This window comes from Notothenia rossii (assembly GCF_949606895.1).
Source record: "Notothenia rossii genome assembly, chromosome: 5".
In the NCBI taxonomy this organism is placed as follows: Eukaryota; Metazoa; Chordata; class Actinopteri; order Perciformes; family Nototheniidae; genus Notothenia; species Notothenia rossii.
In genome coordinates this window covers 77,986,308-78,004,281 of record NC_136903.1, presented here as the reverse complement: position 1 = coordinate 78,004,281, position 17,974 = coordinate 77,986,308, and the positions used below count along the sequence as shown (strand labels likewise).

General features: G+C 37.4%; 3 protein-coding genes across 5 annotated transcripts; 2 read left to right on the top strand and 1 right to left on the bottom strand.

Annotated features, from left to right (window-relative positions):
* Nucleotides 1-1,101: 1,101 nt before the first annotated feature.
* Nucleotides 1,102-6,454, top strand: LOC307041203 (translocon-associated protein subunit alpha-like). The gene is made up of 9 exons (XM_079684529.1): nt 1,102-1,257; nt 2,360-2,502; nt 2,591-2,684; nt 2,832-2,959; nt 3,502-3,636; nt 4,052-4,128; nt 5,099-5,177; nt 5,391-5,484; nt 5,611-6,454. The coding sequence occupies exons 1-9, from the start codon at nt 1,188-1,190 to the stop codon at nt 5,673-5,675; spliced, it is 885 nt and encodes a 294-aa protein (XP_079540655.1). The 5' UTR covers nt 1,102-1,187; the 3' UTR covers nt 5,676-6,454.
* Nucleotides 6,455-7,237: 783 nt separating this feature from the next.
* LOC307038617 (neuritin-like) lies at nt 7,238-12,128 on the top strand. Its single transcript, XM_079680141.1, has 3 exons — nt 7,238-7,582; nt 8,314-8,470; nt 9,211-12,128. The coding sequence occupies exons 1-3, from the start codon at nt 7,531-7,533 to the stop codon at nt 9,443-9,445; spliced, it is 444 nt and encodes a 147-aa protein (XP_079536267.1). The 5' UTR covers nt 7,238-7,530; the 3' UTR covers nt 9,446-12,128.
* A 1,940-nt stretch (nt 12,129-14,068) lies between these two features.
* Nucleotides 14,069-17,317, bottom strand: sys1 (SYS1 golgi trafficking protein). 3 transcript variants are annotated; one of them, XM_079680138.1, is made up of 4 exons: nt 17,110-17,317; nt 15,553-15,801; nt 15,406-15,473; nt 14,069-15,079 (listed from the first exon to the last, which is right to left on the bottom strand). In XM_079680138.1, the coding sequence occupies exons 2-4, from the start codon at nt 15,712-15,714 to the stop codon at nt 14,839-14,841; spliced, it is 471 nt and encodes a 156-aa protein (XP_079536264.1). In that variant the 5' UTR covers nt 15,715-15,801; nt 17,110-17,317; the 3' UTR covers nt 14,069-14,838. The 3 variants fall into 3 exon arrangements, with proteins under 3 accessions (XP_079536264.1, XP_079536265.1, XP_079536266.1); XM_079680139.1 differs by having other exon boundaries at nt 17,173-17,317; XM_079680140.1 differs by having other exon boundaries at nt 17,181-17,312.
* Nucleotides 17,318-17,974: the final 657 nt, after the last annotated feature.

Genomic DNA, 17,974 nt, shown 5'->3' with positions numbered 1-17,974 from the left:
TTCTGCATTGTAACTCCCTGATCTCTATTCTCTGCTCATAACATCGTTGTATGACATTTTGAAAGATGAGAGTAACAGTTTCAGGGATGTTTTCTTTTTAGGTTTCAGTATAAAGTCTGCTTTTGGTGCAATTCAGCTACAGTGACATCTTGAGGTTCATTGCTTTATCCACATCCTACACTGTTTTTGTCTTTCTTCCCCATGATTTCAGTCAGTACCTGACACGAAGTTAACACAAACTGGGAACATCAGAGAATGATTCTTTATTTCTGAATAAAACTCATTATTGTACAACAATTGCAGTGCAAGGACATTAACAGTGACTTTTTAAGTTTTATCAAAGCCTATCCGTATACTTACAGGAATTCACATTGACCTAATAATAAATGAATGGTATATTGTAGATGATCAAAAAAATGTGACAACATGTGGATAACACAATGTTTACACACTGTGCAAAATTGCACAATGTATGAAATGAAAGTAAAAAATGTGAGCGAGACATTACATGTTTTATGGCAGTAACATTCTCCATGAGTAAAACACAACCTTCAAGTCGATTTTCTGTAGTTATATGTTGGAACAATTTTTACTTAGTGTGATTTTCAGATCTTTAAGCACATTTTGCAAAGATATTTCACTGTAAGAACATGATTACTTAATCTCTTCAACAATTATTATTTCCAGTGGGCATTCTTGCACATTAATAACCACATTATGCATTCATAACATTTAATTTTGAAGAGTCATACATCAATAGATTGACAATATATATTCCAACTCATATAAAAACCTATTTAAAAAATAAGCATTTAATAATAAAACCATTCAATTAGGCAAACCTGTTACTATAATAGCCAATTATATTAAACACCTCGTGTACATTCTAATGTTTGCTCTATTAACCTTTATCCAATGTATTTTTCTAGCTCACTGTCTATATTGTGGTAAAAAAAATCCCCAGGAGACTTGTGATATCAAATGTATTGTAAAAAAGGTTATTCACAAAACTTTAAAACACATCAACACACTCAACCAACCAACCCACTGAAGCTCTGGTAGTGAGCCCTCCCTCCTCCCCACAGCAGGCGGGTCTTCGCTCCCCTTGTCCCGCCTCTTCCCCGCAGCTATCCTCTCCTCTCCTGAACGCTGATGTGTTACTAACTTCAGCCTACAACTCTGCAAAAATGTTTAATTTTGGGTCAAAAATGCTGCTGGTCTTCCTCCTGGCCTTCCCCTGTGGATTAATGTCCATCGGTAAGTCACATTTCTCGTTAAAAGCAGGAAGTGTATATCTTCGCTTCACTTCGGCAACAGTTACAAAAGTTGTTAGATAGCCTCACATATTGACGTGGCATAGTCACACAGCTTTTCACCAGGAGCTATACGTCCTCACCGCCGCTTTCCTACCTTCAATGTATGGAGCTTTTACTTATAAGTTTATTCATGATTATAAGAGAGTTGTAGCTCGTCTCTTTTGCTCTAAAAAGGATCGTCTCGTAACAGCTGCTGGCGTCGAAGCTTTAGAAAAAGTAACGTCAGCCATAAAAAGTGAAGTTGCGTTACACTTTGTGCTCTTTAGAGGTGATTTTAGACAAAGTCTAAAAGTCGTTGTTTATGCAGCAACAGTTAACGCTCCGTCCTGCTGGGACACGTCACCATAGATAAGATGGTGACTTACTGTATACAAGTTTGTGTTTCTACGTTTCTCTTACATTGCTTCTCCCAAACACTTAAGTGGGGGCTTTTTATTGTCCTGGTATTTTTCATTTTTTCAACTGGCAACAAAGTGGCCAGTTTGTCCACAGACAGGGAAATATGGCAATAATAAAAATGTGGTACAACATCTACACATCATCCATTCATTTTACTTTGAAATATTGTAGAAACCGCTTAAATATAACAAAATATCACTTTTGAAAACATGTAATTCATTGGTTGTTTTGGTGAATGGTCTAACTAGTGCCAAATATCCCATCTTTTCCACCAACAAAAGTTATTACAGAAGAGAACATCATATTGATTCACTCGCTTTTGTAACCCTATAACCCATCAATAAGAACGGTGTGAAATCGACAAAATTGCCTTAGGCCTATTACTGATATATTGTGATTTATTTGGTGGTTACTTGGGAGATCTATAGGAATTTGTACAAGCTATACACAAAAACAGTGATAAAAGTAAAACCGTAGTAAATTATTTTATGATATAATAAGGTAGTTTATTGTTCATTATGCTAACCAAAGACTGTTATAAAAACCAACAGGAAAACACAATGCATTAGTATAAGATCTGACAATAATCAACATCCTTGACAGTATATTATATAATCAATATCTTTTTGTCTTCTCCCCTGCAGGCCATGTCTCTGCAGACTCGGACTCTGCTGAGGAACTTGCGGAGGACCTTGCTGAGGACACTGCTGAGGACACAGAAGCTGCAGTAGATGAGGAGGAAGATGAGGAAGAGGTGCTCGCTGAGGAAGATCAGATCCAACCATCGGTATGTTTTAATCATACAGCAGCAAGGCAAGCCATTGGATTTACATGCAGATGATCAAGTAACAATGTCATGTGATGTTCCTCCTCAGGAAGCAGAGGAAGAGGACTCTGATGACGGAGCGGATAAACAGATGGGGTCTCACCCTGATGCCGACACCACCATCCTCTTCGTGACTGGAGAAGGTAGGCTTTCATTTAACCATCATCATTCAAGCTATTCTTTCAAGAGACAAAGACATTTTGCATCTTTGTTATGACATCTAATAAGTCATACTTCATCTGTATTCGTGTTTTTAACATTATATTTATTTGTTGTTTTCATTCATTTAGAGTTCCCTGCCAATGAAATTGTAAGGTTCCTGGTGGGTTTCACCAACAAGGGCAGTCAGGATTTCACCGTTCAGTCGTTGGAGGCTTCCTTCCGTTACCCACAAGACTTCCAGTTCTACATCCAGAACGTAAGTTACGACTGAAGTGCATAAATAAATATTATTGCACACACATGTGCTCCACCTTTAATACAAATCCGATAAAAAATACTTTAAGAATGCAATTATCTGTTGACGTGTTTTAAATCACTCAATGTCTATGTGTTTCAACGTTTTTAGAATGTAGGTGTATAAGAGTATGTTAAAATATAAATCAGGTTAGAATACATATCTGTATGTGGTAAAAGAAACAAAAAATACAGGCATAATTCTGCTTGCTAAGTTAAGACCATGAAAATATAGAAATTACAATATAAAAAACACTATAACAATTATGTACACTTCCAGTTTAATGCAGGTACAAAGTACTCATAATATTGAAAGATATTGATATTATTCAATAGGATTTTCCGGCCCTGCATGGATTTCATGATTTCTTTTTTGACATTCAGAATAAAAATTCACATTTGTTTTTAATGACAAAACTATTTCCAATTTCAGGATCAGTAAAGTATATCTAATCCGATCTAGTTATCTTCTGCATGTGTTTTAACGTTAAATGTTTTGTGTAGTTCACAGCGTTGCCTCTGAGCACCGTGGTGCCGCCCCAGGCTCAGGCCTCCTTCGAGTACTCCTTCATCCCAGCACAGCCCATGGCGGGCCGTCCTTTTGGTCTGGTTATCCTCCTCAACTATCTAGACACTGAGGTAAAAAGGATTTTTATTATTTATTTATTTATGAATAGCATTTATTATTAGTGGTGGTGCTTGAGGTCTGTTAAGGTTACTTTGAGAGCAGAAGTAGATTGATGGGAGGAAGTATTCTCACAGCCCAACTTACATTTTGAATGACTAATAAAAGCGCATACCTGACGAAAACAATGTCAGCAAAGCAGTTTGTCTTCATATTCGTATATTTGTTTCCATTTTTACATAATTAGGATGACTGGTGGCTCCTCACTGTCATTATGTTCTACCTGCTGCTGAGCTTTGACTGTTGTTTTGTCCTAATGACATTCACATTTTTAAAGAATCGCTCTTCTAAAAAATCCATAAAGTTATTCCAAGGTACCTATTTGCTTTGATTCTTTGCTAACTAGTTTTTTTTTTTACATTTCTTCAGGGCAACACGTTCCAGGCGGCCATCTACAACCAGACTGTCACCATCACTGAGCTGGAAGAGGGAATTGACGGAGAAACGTGAGGCTCTCTTTTACTGATCTCTAACCCTGCACACTTACTAGGAAAATATAAATGAGGTTCAGATTATTTGAGTGGTTCTTGTAGCTAGATTTAGTTTGCAGTTAAAAGACATCGGATCCATTATGACACATGTTTTAAAACAAGACAGGTAACAGGTAAATAAATAAAGCTTTCCCATATTATTTCACTGCAGAAATGAAAGGGACTTCGCAAACAATAGGGTGGCAACAAAATGATTGAATCAGTAATGGATGAATTAAAAGGATTTCTTCTTCTCAGTTTTATGTAAATCATGTGTGAATCTAATTATTTTACCCCATTATTTCTTATTTGAATCATCCTTTCAGGCTAAATACAGCTCTCTAAAGCTTCACAATTACAATCTTCACAGACTATTGCAGCGCATGTAGGAACCTGTAAAAAAGGAGGTGTGAAATTGGCACAAAGAGATTAGTTGTCAGAATTGTGCTGCTGGTGCAAGATGCAGAAACTGTCACCAGTGAATTATTAAAGAAATACAAAATGTTTTCCATCCTAAAATCTCAAAACCAATCTAATCCTCATTTCAGATACTAGATTAGTTAAAGGTTATTTTAAAGGGCTCTAGGGGGCATATTTTGTTAGACTGGTCTTGATAACAATGTGCAGTTGATGATAAAGGTATCTGTTTGCTTGAATCCTGTTTTTTTGCTATCATTCTTTAATAAGCAAACCGCAGAATATTAAGAAGAGGGACAAATTAATCTTCAACTAGCTTGGTTGCTACAGGTATTTAACTAAAATGCATTACAAAAAAAGGATTTTATACCTAGATAATGCATAGTGTCTATGTATGTACATTAAATGATGTCTTCAGTTATCCACAAGCATTGCACCGCTCTCAGAGCATGATATGGAAAAGCATCATCTTACACTAGAAATCGTTTTATTGATTTAACATGTAATACCATTTGTTTTTGTTCGGCAGAATGTTCTTGTACATCTTCCTGGGTGGACTGGCGGCTCTGGCGCTCTTTGGGGTGTACCAGGTCCTGGAGACGAGGACGGTATGTGTTAGTCTTCAATCAGCTGTTTTATTTTGCCTACTGGTGGACCAATGCAAATGTAATAAAGTGTTGTCATATCTACAGCAGCAAATGGATTAAAGTGCACATTAGCAAGCGGTGGCATGCATCCTAACTCCCTCTAAAACCTTCTCAAAAAGGGATATGTGGATGTTGAAACAATGGTTTTAAAATGATTCATGTTGTCTTTTTCAGAAAAAGAGAGTCCCAGTGAAAATAGAGAAGGGCACTGGTGGGATGAGCGACGTGGACATCAGCTGGATTCCTCAGGAGACTCTCAATGTCATGAGTACGTTCATTTTTGATCCCCAACCATTACAAATAATTACAGTTTAAACAGAGAAGTGATTCATTTGGTCATATTACTGATAATTGCCATGAAAATAAAATCTGATCTTCACATCCTGTCTTACAGACAAGGCTTCCCCTAAAGCATCTCCACGAAAACGGACCAAGAGGGCAGCTGGTACAGATCAATAAAACCATCCGTCATCATACAGTCCAGCAGGCTTTCAAAGCTAATTTCCTCACCACAGTAACCCGATTCCCATTTGCAATGGAGCAACATTTCCAGTCTGAGCCAAGTGCTAAAGATGTTTGTTTGGATCTCATCCTGCTGCTCTGCTGGAGCCTTGACCGGAGAGCATCTCGGACTGGAAGGCCATTTAGACACTAACAGGACTGAACTACAGCTCATTTTTTAAAGGGACTTTTTTATCGGTATGTGTGTGTGTGAAAGATGAACCAATAAGTCATTAACCTTTTTGCATTGCGGTACAAACTACAAAAACACGCTACAAATATCTGACACTGCCTGTATGAATGTTTTCCAGTCAAAATGGTTAATTTGGATATTGTTTCTGCATTTTTAAGCTTCAAAACATTGCTATTTCATCTGTTGAATGAGATGAATCCCCCTCCTCGTAAACACCATTGTGCCTTATCTGCAGTGTTCTGCCAAGCATTAATGCTAAGAAAAACAGTAGATACAATTGATTCTAAAAGTTTTCCTCACTTCTGCTTTTAACATCAAGACAAATATAGCATGGGAAAATAAAAACATTTGCATTTCAGTGGGGCAATGCAGCTGCATTTACAACCAATGTTAAAACAGTGTTCTCTGGAGGTTTCTGCGGGTTGGTTTACCTTTTTTTATTCTTTTTTTTTTACTATGTGCTGGTGATGCCGTCTGTTAGATTGCATACCATTACTTTTGGAGGAAAAAAGTGTTTTTTTAAACAATAAAAAGGTGAACAAAGTGTATTTTTCAATAATGATTATTTTCAATAATATTACTAATGACTATTCAGTTATCTGTAGTCTATGACAATTGGTGGTTTATGCTACTTATGTTTATGCAGTCTTCAGTTTCAGTGGATAATGTAACTCAAGGAAACTCAAAATGAAATTAGTTTCCAACTACAATTATTTATCAATCGAATGAATGTTTGGGCTACACAACCTCAGAAAATAGTGAAAATGCATACATGATAAATACATATGTATTTTGAGTTTAAATGTGCAAAATGAACAGATCAATCTATTCTACTTTATCTCCAATCAGTTGATACTCACATACTTTTTAGATTCTTTAAATATCTTTCAGATCCTCATTTTATTTCATTTTGCAATTGAACACGTTGAATACTGGCATCACTTTTTTCCCAATTGACAATCTATATCATTTTAATAACACAGGACTATTTACTACGACAATATTAGGCCTACCAAATTACATTGTCATTCCCAGGAAATAATTAGGAGACAATGCAACTGTAAAATATGGCATGCACCCAATATTTTCATTGTGGACAGGACTGATAACATATTATAGCTGCAGTCTTTTATGATATGCTACACAGCATTAAGCATAGTGGAATAGGGTGAAGCTCATACATTGAGATAACATAAGATACAAATCTACAAAGTATGAGAAAGTGGATGATAACAACAGGCAGGAGCATCCTGAGAGTCCTGCCGGTGTTGCGTGAGTGTTGCAGGAGGGTTGTACGAAGGTTCCTCCTCCTCGGGGAGGTCAGAGCTGTCCGGTGCTGAGAGGGAAGAAGATGAGCTCAGCGCGCGCCGGGGGGCAGGTAACGTCAGCAGTCGGCCGGAGCAGAAAAAGACTATACACACACAAACACACACACACATACACATACACACAGGCTCACACCAAGTGTTTATCTCCGCTTCATCTCTGATACACACCGACACACGTTAATGATGGGCGGATAAGCAGCTCCGTGAGACTGAGCTCCGCTTTTTTAAAATTGCTTTTCACGAGTGCCTCGGCAGCATCCCGCGCCCTCCGCTTGGCTTGAGATGGGATGATATGGGATTTTTCATGTCGACGAAGATCGGAGGGATACTCGCGTTTGCCCTGGGTAAGATATCTCAAGCTGCTTCGTGGTATTATTTAAACTATGAGCCACTTTGGATGAATGAAAACAAAAAACTGCCTCTTTGTATCTTCACACATCAGAAATGTATCTTATCTTTTATCTCCATCAGTGTTGCATGGGGGTTGTGAGACCTGCACCGTGCAGGTTGTAGTACACCCATCAACGGTAGTGGGGTCTCTTTATTGTGCAGACTTATGGACATGCAATATCCAAAAATAATACGATTTATGTCCCACAAGTCCTACTTTTATATTTATACTTAATATTTTGTCTGTAAGTGTTGCTTGCTTTGCGTTATCCTCCTGCATAATGTTGTATTGACATGTTTTATATCATTTAAATCAGAAAAAGATCATTACACACCCATGTGAAAGTAAAACACTGGGGTGCAGTGGTGAAAACTATTGTCTGATAACATCTGCTTCACAGCCCAACGCCCACTGGATAAAGTGAATACTAAATGACAGGAAGGGAAAATATTTAAATTCCCATAGGCCTACTACAAGCAATGAAAAACATGTGCATGTACTCATGAAACAACTAAAACAAACATTACATTAATATTGTGGTTATTGTAGCAGAAGTTGCATGATGATTGTTAGCTGTAATAATGTGGGGAACATGGTAGGGAAAAATGAACCAGAATGAGGAAATAACAATAAATTAATTATCATGAATAACTAATAAAGCCGTTCACTGTGTCTGTTTTGCAGTATTTCTGTCCCTGATGGTGTCAGGAAACTTGGATGCTGACGCTAAGTGTGAGAACATTTATAAGGACTTTTCTGATTGTGTCCTGGAGCTGGGAGACAGCATGGATAACTATCAGGAGAACGTGACGAGCGAGACGGGAGTGGCAGCCGTGTGCAGGTGATGATAACTTCATTAGTGAGGCAGTGTGCGAACAGCATGCAGCATTTGCACACATGGCACATCCCCTGTATGTGTTGTAATTAAACTGATGAAGTCATTAAACCAGAGAAGGCAAAACTGTAAGCTGAAAGTGATGTGTTAGAATAAAAAGTGAAAACCACTAATCTTCCGCCCGGAACACAAAACTTTATTTCGGTTCAATTTGTTGGAGGTAGGGCATGATTTAGTGGACTAATATATATAGAGAGGGCGGGTCGTAACAATATAGAAGGACACAGTTTGAAGAAGCTTTCTCACAAAATGCTGGAGAGAAAAAGAGCAGAAGCCACAATCTCAGAGGGAGAATAGAGAAATGGTGCTGAGACACTGAGCCACTGTACTAAATAATTTATGACTTTGCTGCAGCAGTAATGAAATTCTGGGGACGTTTTTTATCATTGTTACTGCACGCACTCTACAACCCCAGCACTGTATATTGAAGACAAAGATTTACACATAAGCCTTCTGTCGGAAATTGCCCTCTTGCAATATCATCTGCGATATTGTTTCACTCTCGGATGCAGTTGCCATGGTAATTAAAGCTCAGTTTGACTTACGTGAAGCCATCGTGGCCGTCTGACAGAGATTACTGGCAAGCGAATTAATCCACGACAGACAGTGCAGGTCTGCATGCTGGAGCCGGGATAAACACTTGACAGACGCCAGTGTTGATCTGATGATCTTTTTGTTTGCCACAGCCACTGGGAAGCTTTCCACACGTGTGCCCTCACAGCGCTGTCCGACTGTCAGGAGGAGGTGAGCTCCATCTGGGAGAATCTGAGGCAGGACTCCACCAAGATGCGCTTCCAGGGAAGTCTGTTTGACCTGTGCAGCCCCAGCTCCTCGCCCAGCATCAGCTCGCCTCTGGCGGCCCTCACACTGCCTCTGATGGGTGCAATGATCATGGCCGGGCCCAACTGGTATCCTGTATAGATGGTGGGGATTGAGGGTGAGGGCCTCACATTCCCCTGGGTCAGTCCTTTGAGTTCAAAACTGAAGCCAAGGATTTAAGAGGATAAGGATTATTATCACACAAAGCCATCAATATTTGCTTGGAAGAATAATACTTCAGCTTGATCCCCCCTTATGTCGAGAAACTGAGTTGAGAAAATTACATTTCAGCCAACTTATCAATCGAGACAAACTTGAGTATTCAAAGGATTTCAGATACAATGTAAGCAGGTCAGTCACACACATGTTGCTCTGGGTTACTGATATTAAAGAAGTGGACACAAAAGCATGAACACCCTTGCAATCTAATTTAATGAAGATTATATATTTAGTATTATTATTATCATGTTTGGTTCTTGTCGGTTCTAAAGTTTAGTTTTGATTAGGTTTCACTGGATTCAATAAGAAATAATTAGTTTATTAGTTATATTACATTCAAGACTATATTATAGTAATTTAGATGAAATGAGATAAGATTAAATTACATTAAATAAGAATTGACGGCTAGTTTGACTTTTTGCAGGTAAAGGACAGTGCAGGTACATTTTTTCATATCTCTCATAACCAATTTAGTAAAATAAGTAAGAAAAAACCATCAAAGTAAATACACACTACATGCAATATGAATTATAAAAATACAGACAATGAACGATTATACTTAAATGTATTGCACCAAAGAGGACTGTTGAGAGACATACAGGTAAAGGACACAGTATTGTGGTTTTCATTAAGGTGTTCATGTTTTTATACCCTCTTCCTGTATATTGTGTTTTATGGGATAGTTCAATATTTTGGGACTTAGCCGATGCTATACTTACCTCATGTCTGTATTCTAAATATATAAGTATGCTAGTGCCATCAGCCAGTTAGCTTAGCTTAGCACTAAGCAGCTCCTCTAACTGCTCAAAGCCAATAAATAGTTTGAAACATCCCTGTAAAACCACAACTTTTTACAACTTTGTACAGATTTAACAATAAAATCTATAATAGCAGCTTTAGTCTACAGACAATTAGGTGGTATCCATTGTCACACGAAAGCACATTTAAGTGTATTTCTGAAAAAGTGGAAATATTCCTTTAAACAAGAGCTACATTTTAATCCCCAGTGAGTTTGTATAAATAAAAACAATCCATCATACAATAATTACCTGTCACATAACAAGAAAACATTTAAAGCAGCATTTCAGCAACAAACAAAAAACAGCAATATCCCCATACATAATGTCACTATCAGTCATTAAAACAACAGGATGAAAAACCATGAAAAAGATGGAACCAGACATTAATCTGACTGGATTCCAACTTTATTACACTAAAGCTAGCAAATAAACACCATCCAGATAAAGGTGAAAAGCCCCTTTATTCTGTTGTCAAGCGTGCTGAATGTTTGTGTTTGTGACAATCAAGCCACTTTACCCCTCCAACACTTTGGCCCAATGTGGCTGATGTTGCATGGCTGCTATAAAGACACCAAAAACATCCTGACACTAAACACCACCGAAACATCACTTTAAACTACTTCATAAACACAGTATGGCATACAGACTACACATGGGTGGATATATTGCAGAGATTGTTAAGGAAGAATCGATATATTATGAAAACTCCCGGAATAATCATATTTATAAGTACTAAAACACATCATTTATTTCAATTGAAACACTCTCCAATTGAGTAGAATATTATGCAACAGTGAAACAATTGCTTATTTTTGTAAGATATCTATACAATCACTTTTGTATCAATTGTATTTCAATTACAGATTTAGTCATTAATGAATTGCATATTTACAATATCAAACAAAATACATTACCAACTGTGCTGCTCTCGTTATCTGCTTTAAATCTATATTCCTTTGAGAAACGTTGGCATGATTTTAAGCATCAGAAGCAGTTAAGAACGACTGAATCTCGACAGAAAAAAAGCATCTTTGTTACAGCTTAAAACAAAAATAACTGGCAAGATCTCCACTCATGTAACACTGGTAGCCAATAGGCTGTGTGATGTATCTCAAATTGTAATGGTGAATACGAAATCAATGTTCAGGTTAAAATTTGTTTGTTCTTCAAAAACGGTGTCACCATTTGCATATTTATTTTTAATCTTGACGGTCCTCATAGGCCTTTTCAAAAATATGGATGATTTCCTGAATATTTTATACCTTAGATCCAAAATGCATGATACTTTTAGTGACTTCATAATAATGAACAGTCTGTTGATGATAACTTGGACTCCACATGCAGTGGTATTGCTCTGCGCATGCAGTTATAGCATCCTTTGCAGATCCTGAATCCACCCACCTCCACCTCTTCCAGCATGTTTGTTCTAGTCGTTTCTATTTATTTCATGTTTCACGAGTGATGGCATAATGTCAACCATTGTGTGTGTCTGGTACTGAGAATTACAAAAACAGTCCTCAAAGCATGAGCAATATGTACGGTCACGGTAAAAAGAGGACTCTCATCCCTTTGTGTGCAGAAAGCATGAAAACAATTGTGTTATCATTAGCATTATACCAACATGGAGAGAACTTCTGAATGTAAAAACAAGCATCCATGTTTTGTTTTCAGTTTACTGATAGAAAAGCACACTATTTACAACTGTATAAAGCAATATATGGCAAAGTAATGTGTTTGTAATAATAAAGCACCGTGTTTAAAACATACAGTGTGTGTGTGTGTGTGTGTGTGTGTGTGTGTGTGTGTGTGTGTGTGTGTGTGTGTGTGTGTGTGTGTGTGTGTGTGTGTGTGTGTGTGTGTGTGTGTGTGTGTGTGTGTGTGTGTGTGTGTGTGCATCACCTTAAGCAAAACGGTGGAAACTAAAGATATAGAAAGTGGTAAAACAGTGGAGCCTTTAATCGATGCAGCCAGTCCTCGCTGCTGTTCCACTCACTTACTAGCGTTTCTGTTTTTAGCCCCCCCTGAAGCAAAGTGTTGGTAATGAGGATCGGGACCAGTGTTTTTCAACTCGTTAGCAAGCTCCCATCTGCTTCTCTCCACCTGGGCACTTCCAGAAGAGGGGAAAGAGATGGATCAGGGTGGAAACCTTTCAGAGATCTAAAGACACGCTTGTGGTGTGCCCCTCATTAGAGGACCTGTCTCTGACATCTAAAGCAGAATGGCCAATTATTTTTTCACCTTCAGTTTCCTGATTTAGATTTACATGATATTTCCACACTGACTGGTGATCTTTTGTTAAACAGCTTCTACACAAAAGTAATTGTACTTTACCATAATTCTACATGTATTTATATCTTTCCAGAACAGAAAGGTATGTAAACACATTACAAGAACGTAATTGTGTGAAAATACAAAGGTAGCATTGCACTTGAAAACTTCCAGCAACTGAAGAAATGGTGGGACTGCACTGGAAAAAATAACAGTTTCTTGACGGGAGTTAAACGAGAGGATTGATATCATTTGTGATTGTGTGAATACCGAGCAATACATCTAGCAGCCGATTAGCTTAGCCTACCATTAAGAAACAGTTTATTTGCAAGAAAACCTAAGAAAAGACTTACATAAAAGCATATTATTACCAAACCCATCAAAGAAAAAATGTAACCCAGGTAACGCCACAGCATTTTTAACACTTTGGTTTAAATCGAAAAAGATACAATGTGTTAATGAGTAAGCTTAAGAGGTAGTGGGTGTAAGAGGCTAGCTTTTTCTAAAAGTTCTTTGATCTTCTCATTTAAAAGTGTATTTCCCCAAATGTCTAAATATCATACAACTTTAAAATATCAATCCCTGCAGCTTTTACTGTATACTACACTTTAGAAACCCAATTTCAGACACTGCCTTTGGCCACCCTTTCAGACACCACACAGAATACAAATATAAGTGTTACAGAACCTGTACATCTTAAGTAAAAGGCAGTTCATTTGGACAGGTTTTTAAAAGCCAATGATGAATTAGAAAGCTGTTCCAGAAACCATCCGTGCTGCACATTTATGTTCTTTTCTCGCCACATCGTCACAAACAGACACAGTCTGCTGTCAGAGCACAGCTGGTGGTGGCTGACAAACTGTCCCCGAAGTGGGCACTATGTCTGCATAATACATCATGACGTAAAGAGACGGAAACAAACAGCACCCACTGTGCAACATGCTCTATAGACTTGACAATGATGACTAAATCGAGCAATACTAAATGTACAAACTTAATCCAGGAAGTGAAAAATAAGCCATTTAGAAAAAACGAAAGTATATTTGTTTGAACAAAGCACTGGTTTCCTAACATTTAACTTACAAAAAGCGGCAAAATACAGCATGCTTGCTTTAATTTATTATTATTATTATTATTATTATTATTATTATTAGGTAAATGTTGATTATGGCTGTAAAAAAAACAACACAACCATCTTCATTTACAAAGGTTATCTGAAGCTTCCCTTGAGAAAGCAATTCTTTCTGCTGTCAGATCATGATTTCCCTTTCACAATAAAAGCCTTAGACATATCCACTCCACCACTGCCTCCCAGAGAGCGTTTGGCCAAGTCAAGCTCAACCAATAACTTAAAATCAACTAAACAGCTACTTTATCTAGCCCCAGGAAGCAACAAAAAGCGCATCACTTGTTCAAATTAGAATAAGCGGACAGATAATATGTTATAAATATCTCCAACCACGCAGTTTATTAGCAAATAAATGCAGTGTGTCCTGTGTTTTTGGCAGCTCTGAGGAAACAGAAAGCAATCCAGCAGCACCTTAAATAACTCGAATGGGGAAATGTATCAGTTTCTGCTTATAAATACAGCTGTAAGAAAACATAATACATGCTGTTGTAGGTAACTTTGCACGCATTCATCTCTAAATTGCAGTGAGATTTGACTGGAATTATTTAATTTTAAAACCACAGTATCCTTGAACACGATGGTCAAGTTTGTATACCCAACAGGCAAGTTATCACACCAACACAAAGATAGAGGATCATTTCTGTTGTTGTTGCTATTCAGTTGCATTTTTGTCCCTTCTTTAAGTTTGTCAGATTTCACAATGTTCACATAAATGGAAAAAATAAGGAATATCGCAAATCTTAAAATGAGCAGATTAGATGCTCATGCTGATGTACTTAAAATGAAAACAAAAACAGGAATTACTAAGAATAAAATGTAGAGTCATTAGGTTCAGAGAAAGGTGTAAACTGATGTCTGCTTTTATAAGCAATAAAACATGTATCTTAATATGCTACAGAGTTAATACTGTCCAACATTGAGCAGACAGCCATGAATAAATAGATCAGTTTATCTGGTGAATCACTTGAAGAGATGACAATCCAACATTTTGATGATGAAGGTGCTCCATTTGTGAAAAACTTTTTCCGAGCAAGTTCCTCAGGGGTTAAACGTCCACAAAGCGTGGTGTCCAGAAAAGTTCACAGGTTAGATTTGGGTCCAGTGTTGACTGGGATGGCCCTGAGTTCAGTCCGCATGCACAGGTACTCTCCGAGGACAGCCATCAGCGCCATGCAGGCTATATTGACGAGCCACCAGGACAGGGCTGCTGGAAGGTGTGCATTATAGATCCAGCAACCAATCATATGGAAGAAGTGCACGGTGACTGTGAAGTCCAGGCACTGTTTCCCCCGACGGATGAAGAACCACAGGCCAAGGGCGCTGCAGGGTTGGTTAGACAGAGGAAAATATTGTAATCAGTCATGCTCATTTATGTTTCAGACATGATTTGTGAGTGTACAAATAGCCTCTGCAAGTTTGTAAATGTCAAAGTCTTGCCAAATTTATAAAAATGATCTTTTATTTCAATGTTAACTATTTGTAGCCACATAAAGTCCTTCTGGTGGAAATCCTTTAGTGGTGCAGGTGTTCATAAACCTGTTATGCCATTGTATCATGAGAACATTGTACAACAGCATTTTAGTAAAAGGTGTCACGGCTCCAATGTTTTTGGACTTAAAAAAAATAAAAATTAAGAAATGACCCACCAGGTAAGAGAATTCAAGAAGAATGCCATCATTGAAAGCCTTCCCTGAATCGATGAAAAACCAAGATGCTGCCAAAGCAGAGCAAATATTAGTAACATTTTAGGAGTCAACATGTGTCCTACTGCTGCTAGAGATCTGTTTACTTACACCATAGCTGAAGATCTGATCCAGGGACCGATTGGTGTGAACCAGACTGTCCACTCCAGCTAGCCACAGGCCCAGGAAGCTGTAGTAGATGCACTGCATCAACACAATCTGACTCACAATGAGGACGGGGTCCCAGATGTAGCTGCGGAAGTGACTGGCCATTGCAAACTGATGTTTCACAATATGGCCCAACGGTTGTTAACTGTTACCACCTGGGCCATCCAGGGTGTCCTGCGTGTGATCTTAAATCTGAAACAGAAAAAAGACATTTAATGGAACATATTTCACAACTTGAACTTTTAATCTTAGCCCAACAGCTTTTTTATGCATAAATAACACAATAAAAAGGAGCAGAAATGTAGGTTTAACACTGGATATATGAGCTGTAAAGCTCACATTGACCTTTACTGTTAAGAAAGCCAGTTAAAATGAATTAAAATCTATTAACTTGCAGCTATTTATTGTTTAACACTTCACACATATTGTTCTAAGGGTTTTTGTTGTGTGAAGAACAATTGATAAATGTAAGCGGTACAAACATTTGTTATTTACGGTTTATCAAAATCAACTAGGCTTTCTTATCAGTGTCAACAAAAAGTCAAGAATGTAATCATGCAATCTTTGAACTGACATGACAGAAATAACTCTGATCTTTGTCGATTACATTTGTTTTTATTATTCATTATTTCTGACCTACTTTTAAATGACTGAAAAATATGAACCGCTTTTTTCTTTTCTAATTTAGGATGTTGAGATAGCTCATTATTTTATTTTTGTTTGTTTTCTTCACAGCTTGTTTAGGTAGACTGCCAACATTGATTACAGCTACAGTATGAGGTAAAATCAATTATGAGGAAAACCGACAAGCTGTAAGTAATAGCTACAGTATAGCTACTACAGACTGCTATGAATAAATATTGAGCATAACACTTAAGGACACTGAACAAAAACTAAGCTATGCATTACATTATTCCACCTATTGTCAATCGTTTTGTTATTTGTTGTCATGTTCATCTCTCTTCATATATTTTGCACATTTCTATATATCCCTACCTCACTGAACATCTGCACAGCCCTCCACTTTAAAATATAATATACTGGAGTATGTCATATATTCAGTTTGTTAGCTTATTCAGTTTATTTATATTTGGTGTAAATACTTGTCTTTATTTCTTTTTAATGTTTAATCGTTTTTTTAAACGTTTTATTTGTTATGATCGTTATATTTTGTACCTTCCTTTACAACCTATGTCCTTATGTTGTGCATACTTGCACCACTATACACCAAAGCAAATCCCTTGAATGTGTAAAAGCTACATAGCAATAAACTGCATTCTGATTCTAGCTAACCACCAACACAAACTGGACGGCTGTTAGCTACAGGCTGTTAGCATCGTCACACTCTTGACTAAACTACCTTAACCCAGCTATACATACAATTTAAGCTAACATAAAAGCCAAGTAAACAAGCCATATAGGAGGGTGAAAACAACGCTGAAGCATCTCATCTAACGGTATAACAACACGAAAAAAAACGAACAAGTTACACCATGTTACCTTTATGGTTGTTTTCTTTATGAGAAACCGTTTCAATAAAACATACAGACAGTCGATACAGACCCGAGTACTGAATTGAAGGTTTCAGTGGGCCGTATTCACGATAATCCCGTCGGTTGCTGACAGTTTAAAAAACTTTAAAGTTAATAAACCGGGCCTTGAAGCCGACCAGTTGTAGCTTGTTAACAACACGGAAGTCACGGCAGTGAATCCGGAAGTAAAACTTGATATCTCTTCAATGTAAAATATCTTACATGTATTGTTGAGAAAACGTGTTCTAATTTCTTTCGGAATGTACTTTTATATGAACAACCTATGGAAACAATCTTCTTTTTTACTATATAATATCTACATATTCGTTGTACACGATGCACTTGTTTGTTGTTTTCCTTTTACGCAGGCGCGTCGTTTATTTTGAAATCTTTTCCGGTTTAGCTTCCGGAAGATGCATTAGTACTTTCCTTACAGTCTATGGTACTTTCCTACTACATACAATACTTTTTTTTTCATAAATAAAAACATTAAAAGTAATCTCGCGCTATTTTTCTTTATTTTTTAAGTCATGATAGATCAGACGGAATTATATTCAAAACTTGTATGCAAATGTGGTTTTCCCTCTGGTGATCTTCTTTAACTTTTTAGTATTTAGCGCCCTCATCTGGTCACAGTTTAAACGGTCCAGTTTAAACGTATCTGAAAAACTAACTAGACATTACCAACAGCTTTAGCCTGGGCTAATAATGTAAGCTTCTCAGTCTTGTTCTTCTGAGGGTGTGAGGGTCTAAAGACAGAGTTTGGTAATATTTTACAGATTGTAAAGTCACTCTAGAATAAAGTTGTGATTTTGGACTACTTAAACTAAATT

Excerpts from the sequence above, each read along its gene's own strand:
- sys1 (XM_079680138.1), bottom strand. The coding sequence starts at position 15,714 with ATGGCCAGTCACTTCCGCAGCTACATCTGGGACCCCGTCCTCATTGTG. Across the intron at positions 15,474-15,552 it reads ATCAGATCTTCAGCTATGGT|CATCTTGGTTTTTCATCGAT; the intron begins GTAAGTAAACAG and ends CTGCTTTGGCAG. Across the intron at positions 15,080-15,405 it reads TTCTTGAATTCTCTTACCTG|CGCCCTTGGCCTGTGGTTCT; the intron begins GTGGGTCATTTC and ends CCAACCCTGCAG.
- LOC307041203 (XM_079684529.1), top strand. The coding sequence starts at position 1,188 with ATGTTTAATTTTGGGTCAAAAATGCTGCTGGTCTTCCTCCTGGCCTTC. Across the intron at positions 2,503-2,590 it reads AAGATCAGATCCAACCATCG|GAAGCAGAGGAAGAGGACTC; the intron begins GTATGTTTTAAT and ends GTTCCTCCTCAG. Across the intron at positions 3,637-4,051 it reads TCAACTATCTAGACACTGAG|GGCAACACGTTCCAGGCGGC; the intron begins GTAAAAAGGATT and ends ACATTTCTTCAG.
- LOC307038617 (XM_079680141.1), top strand. The coding sequence starts at position 7,531 with ATGGGATTTTTCATGTCGACGAAGATCGGAGGGATACTCGCGTTTGCC. Across the intron at positions 7,583-8,313 it reads GATACTCGCGTTTGCCCTGG|TATTTCTGTCCCTGATGGTG; the intron begins GTAAGATATCTC and ends TCTGTTTTGCAG. Across the intron at positions 8,471-9,210 it reads GGAGTGGCAGCCGTGTGCAG|CCACTGGGAAGCTTTCCACA; the intron begins GTGATGATAACT and ends TGTTTGCCACAG.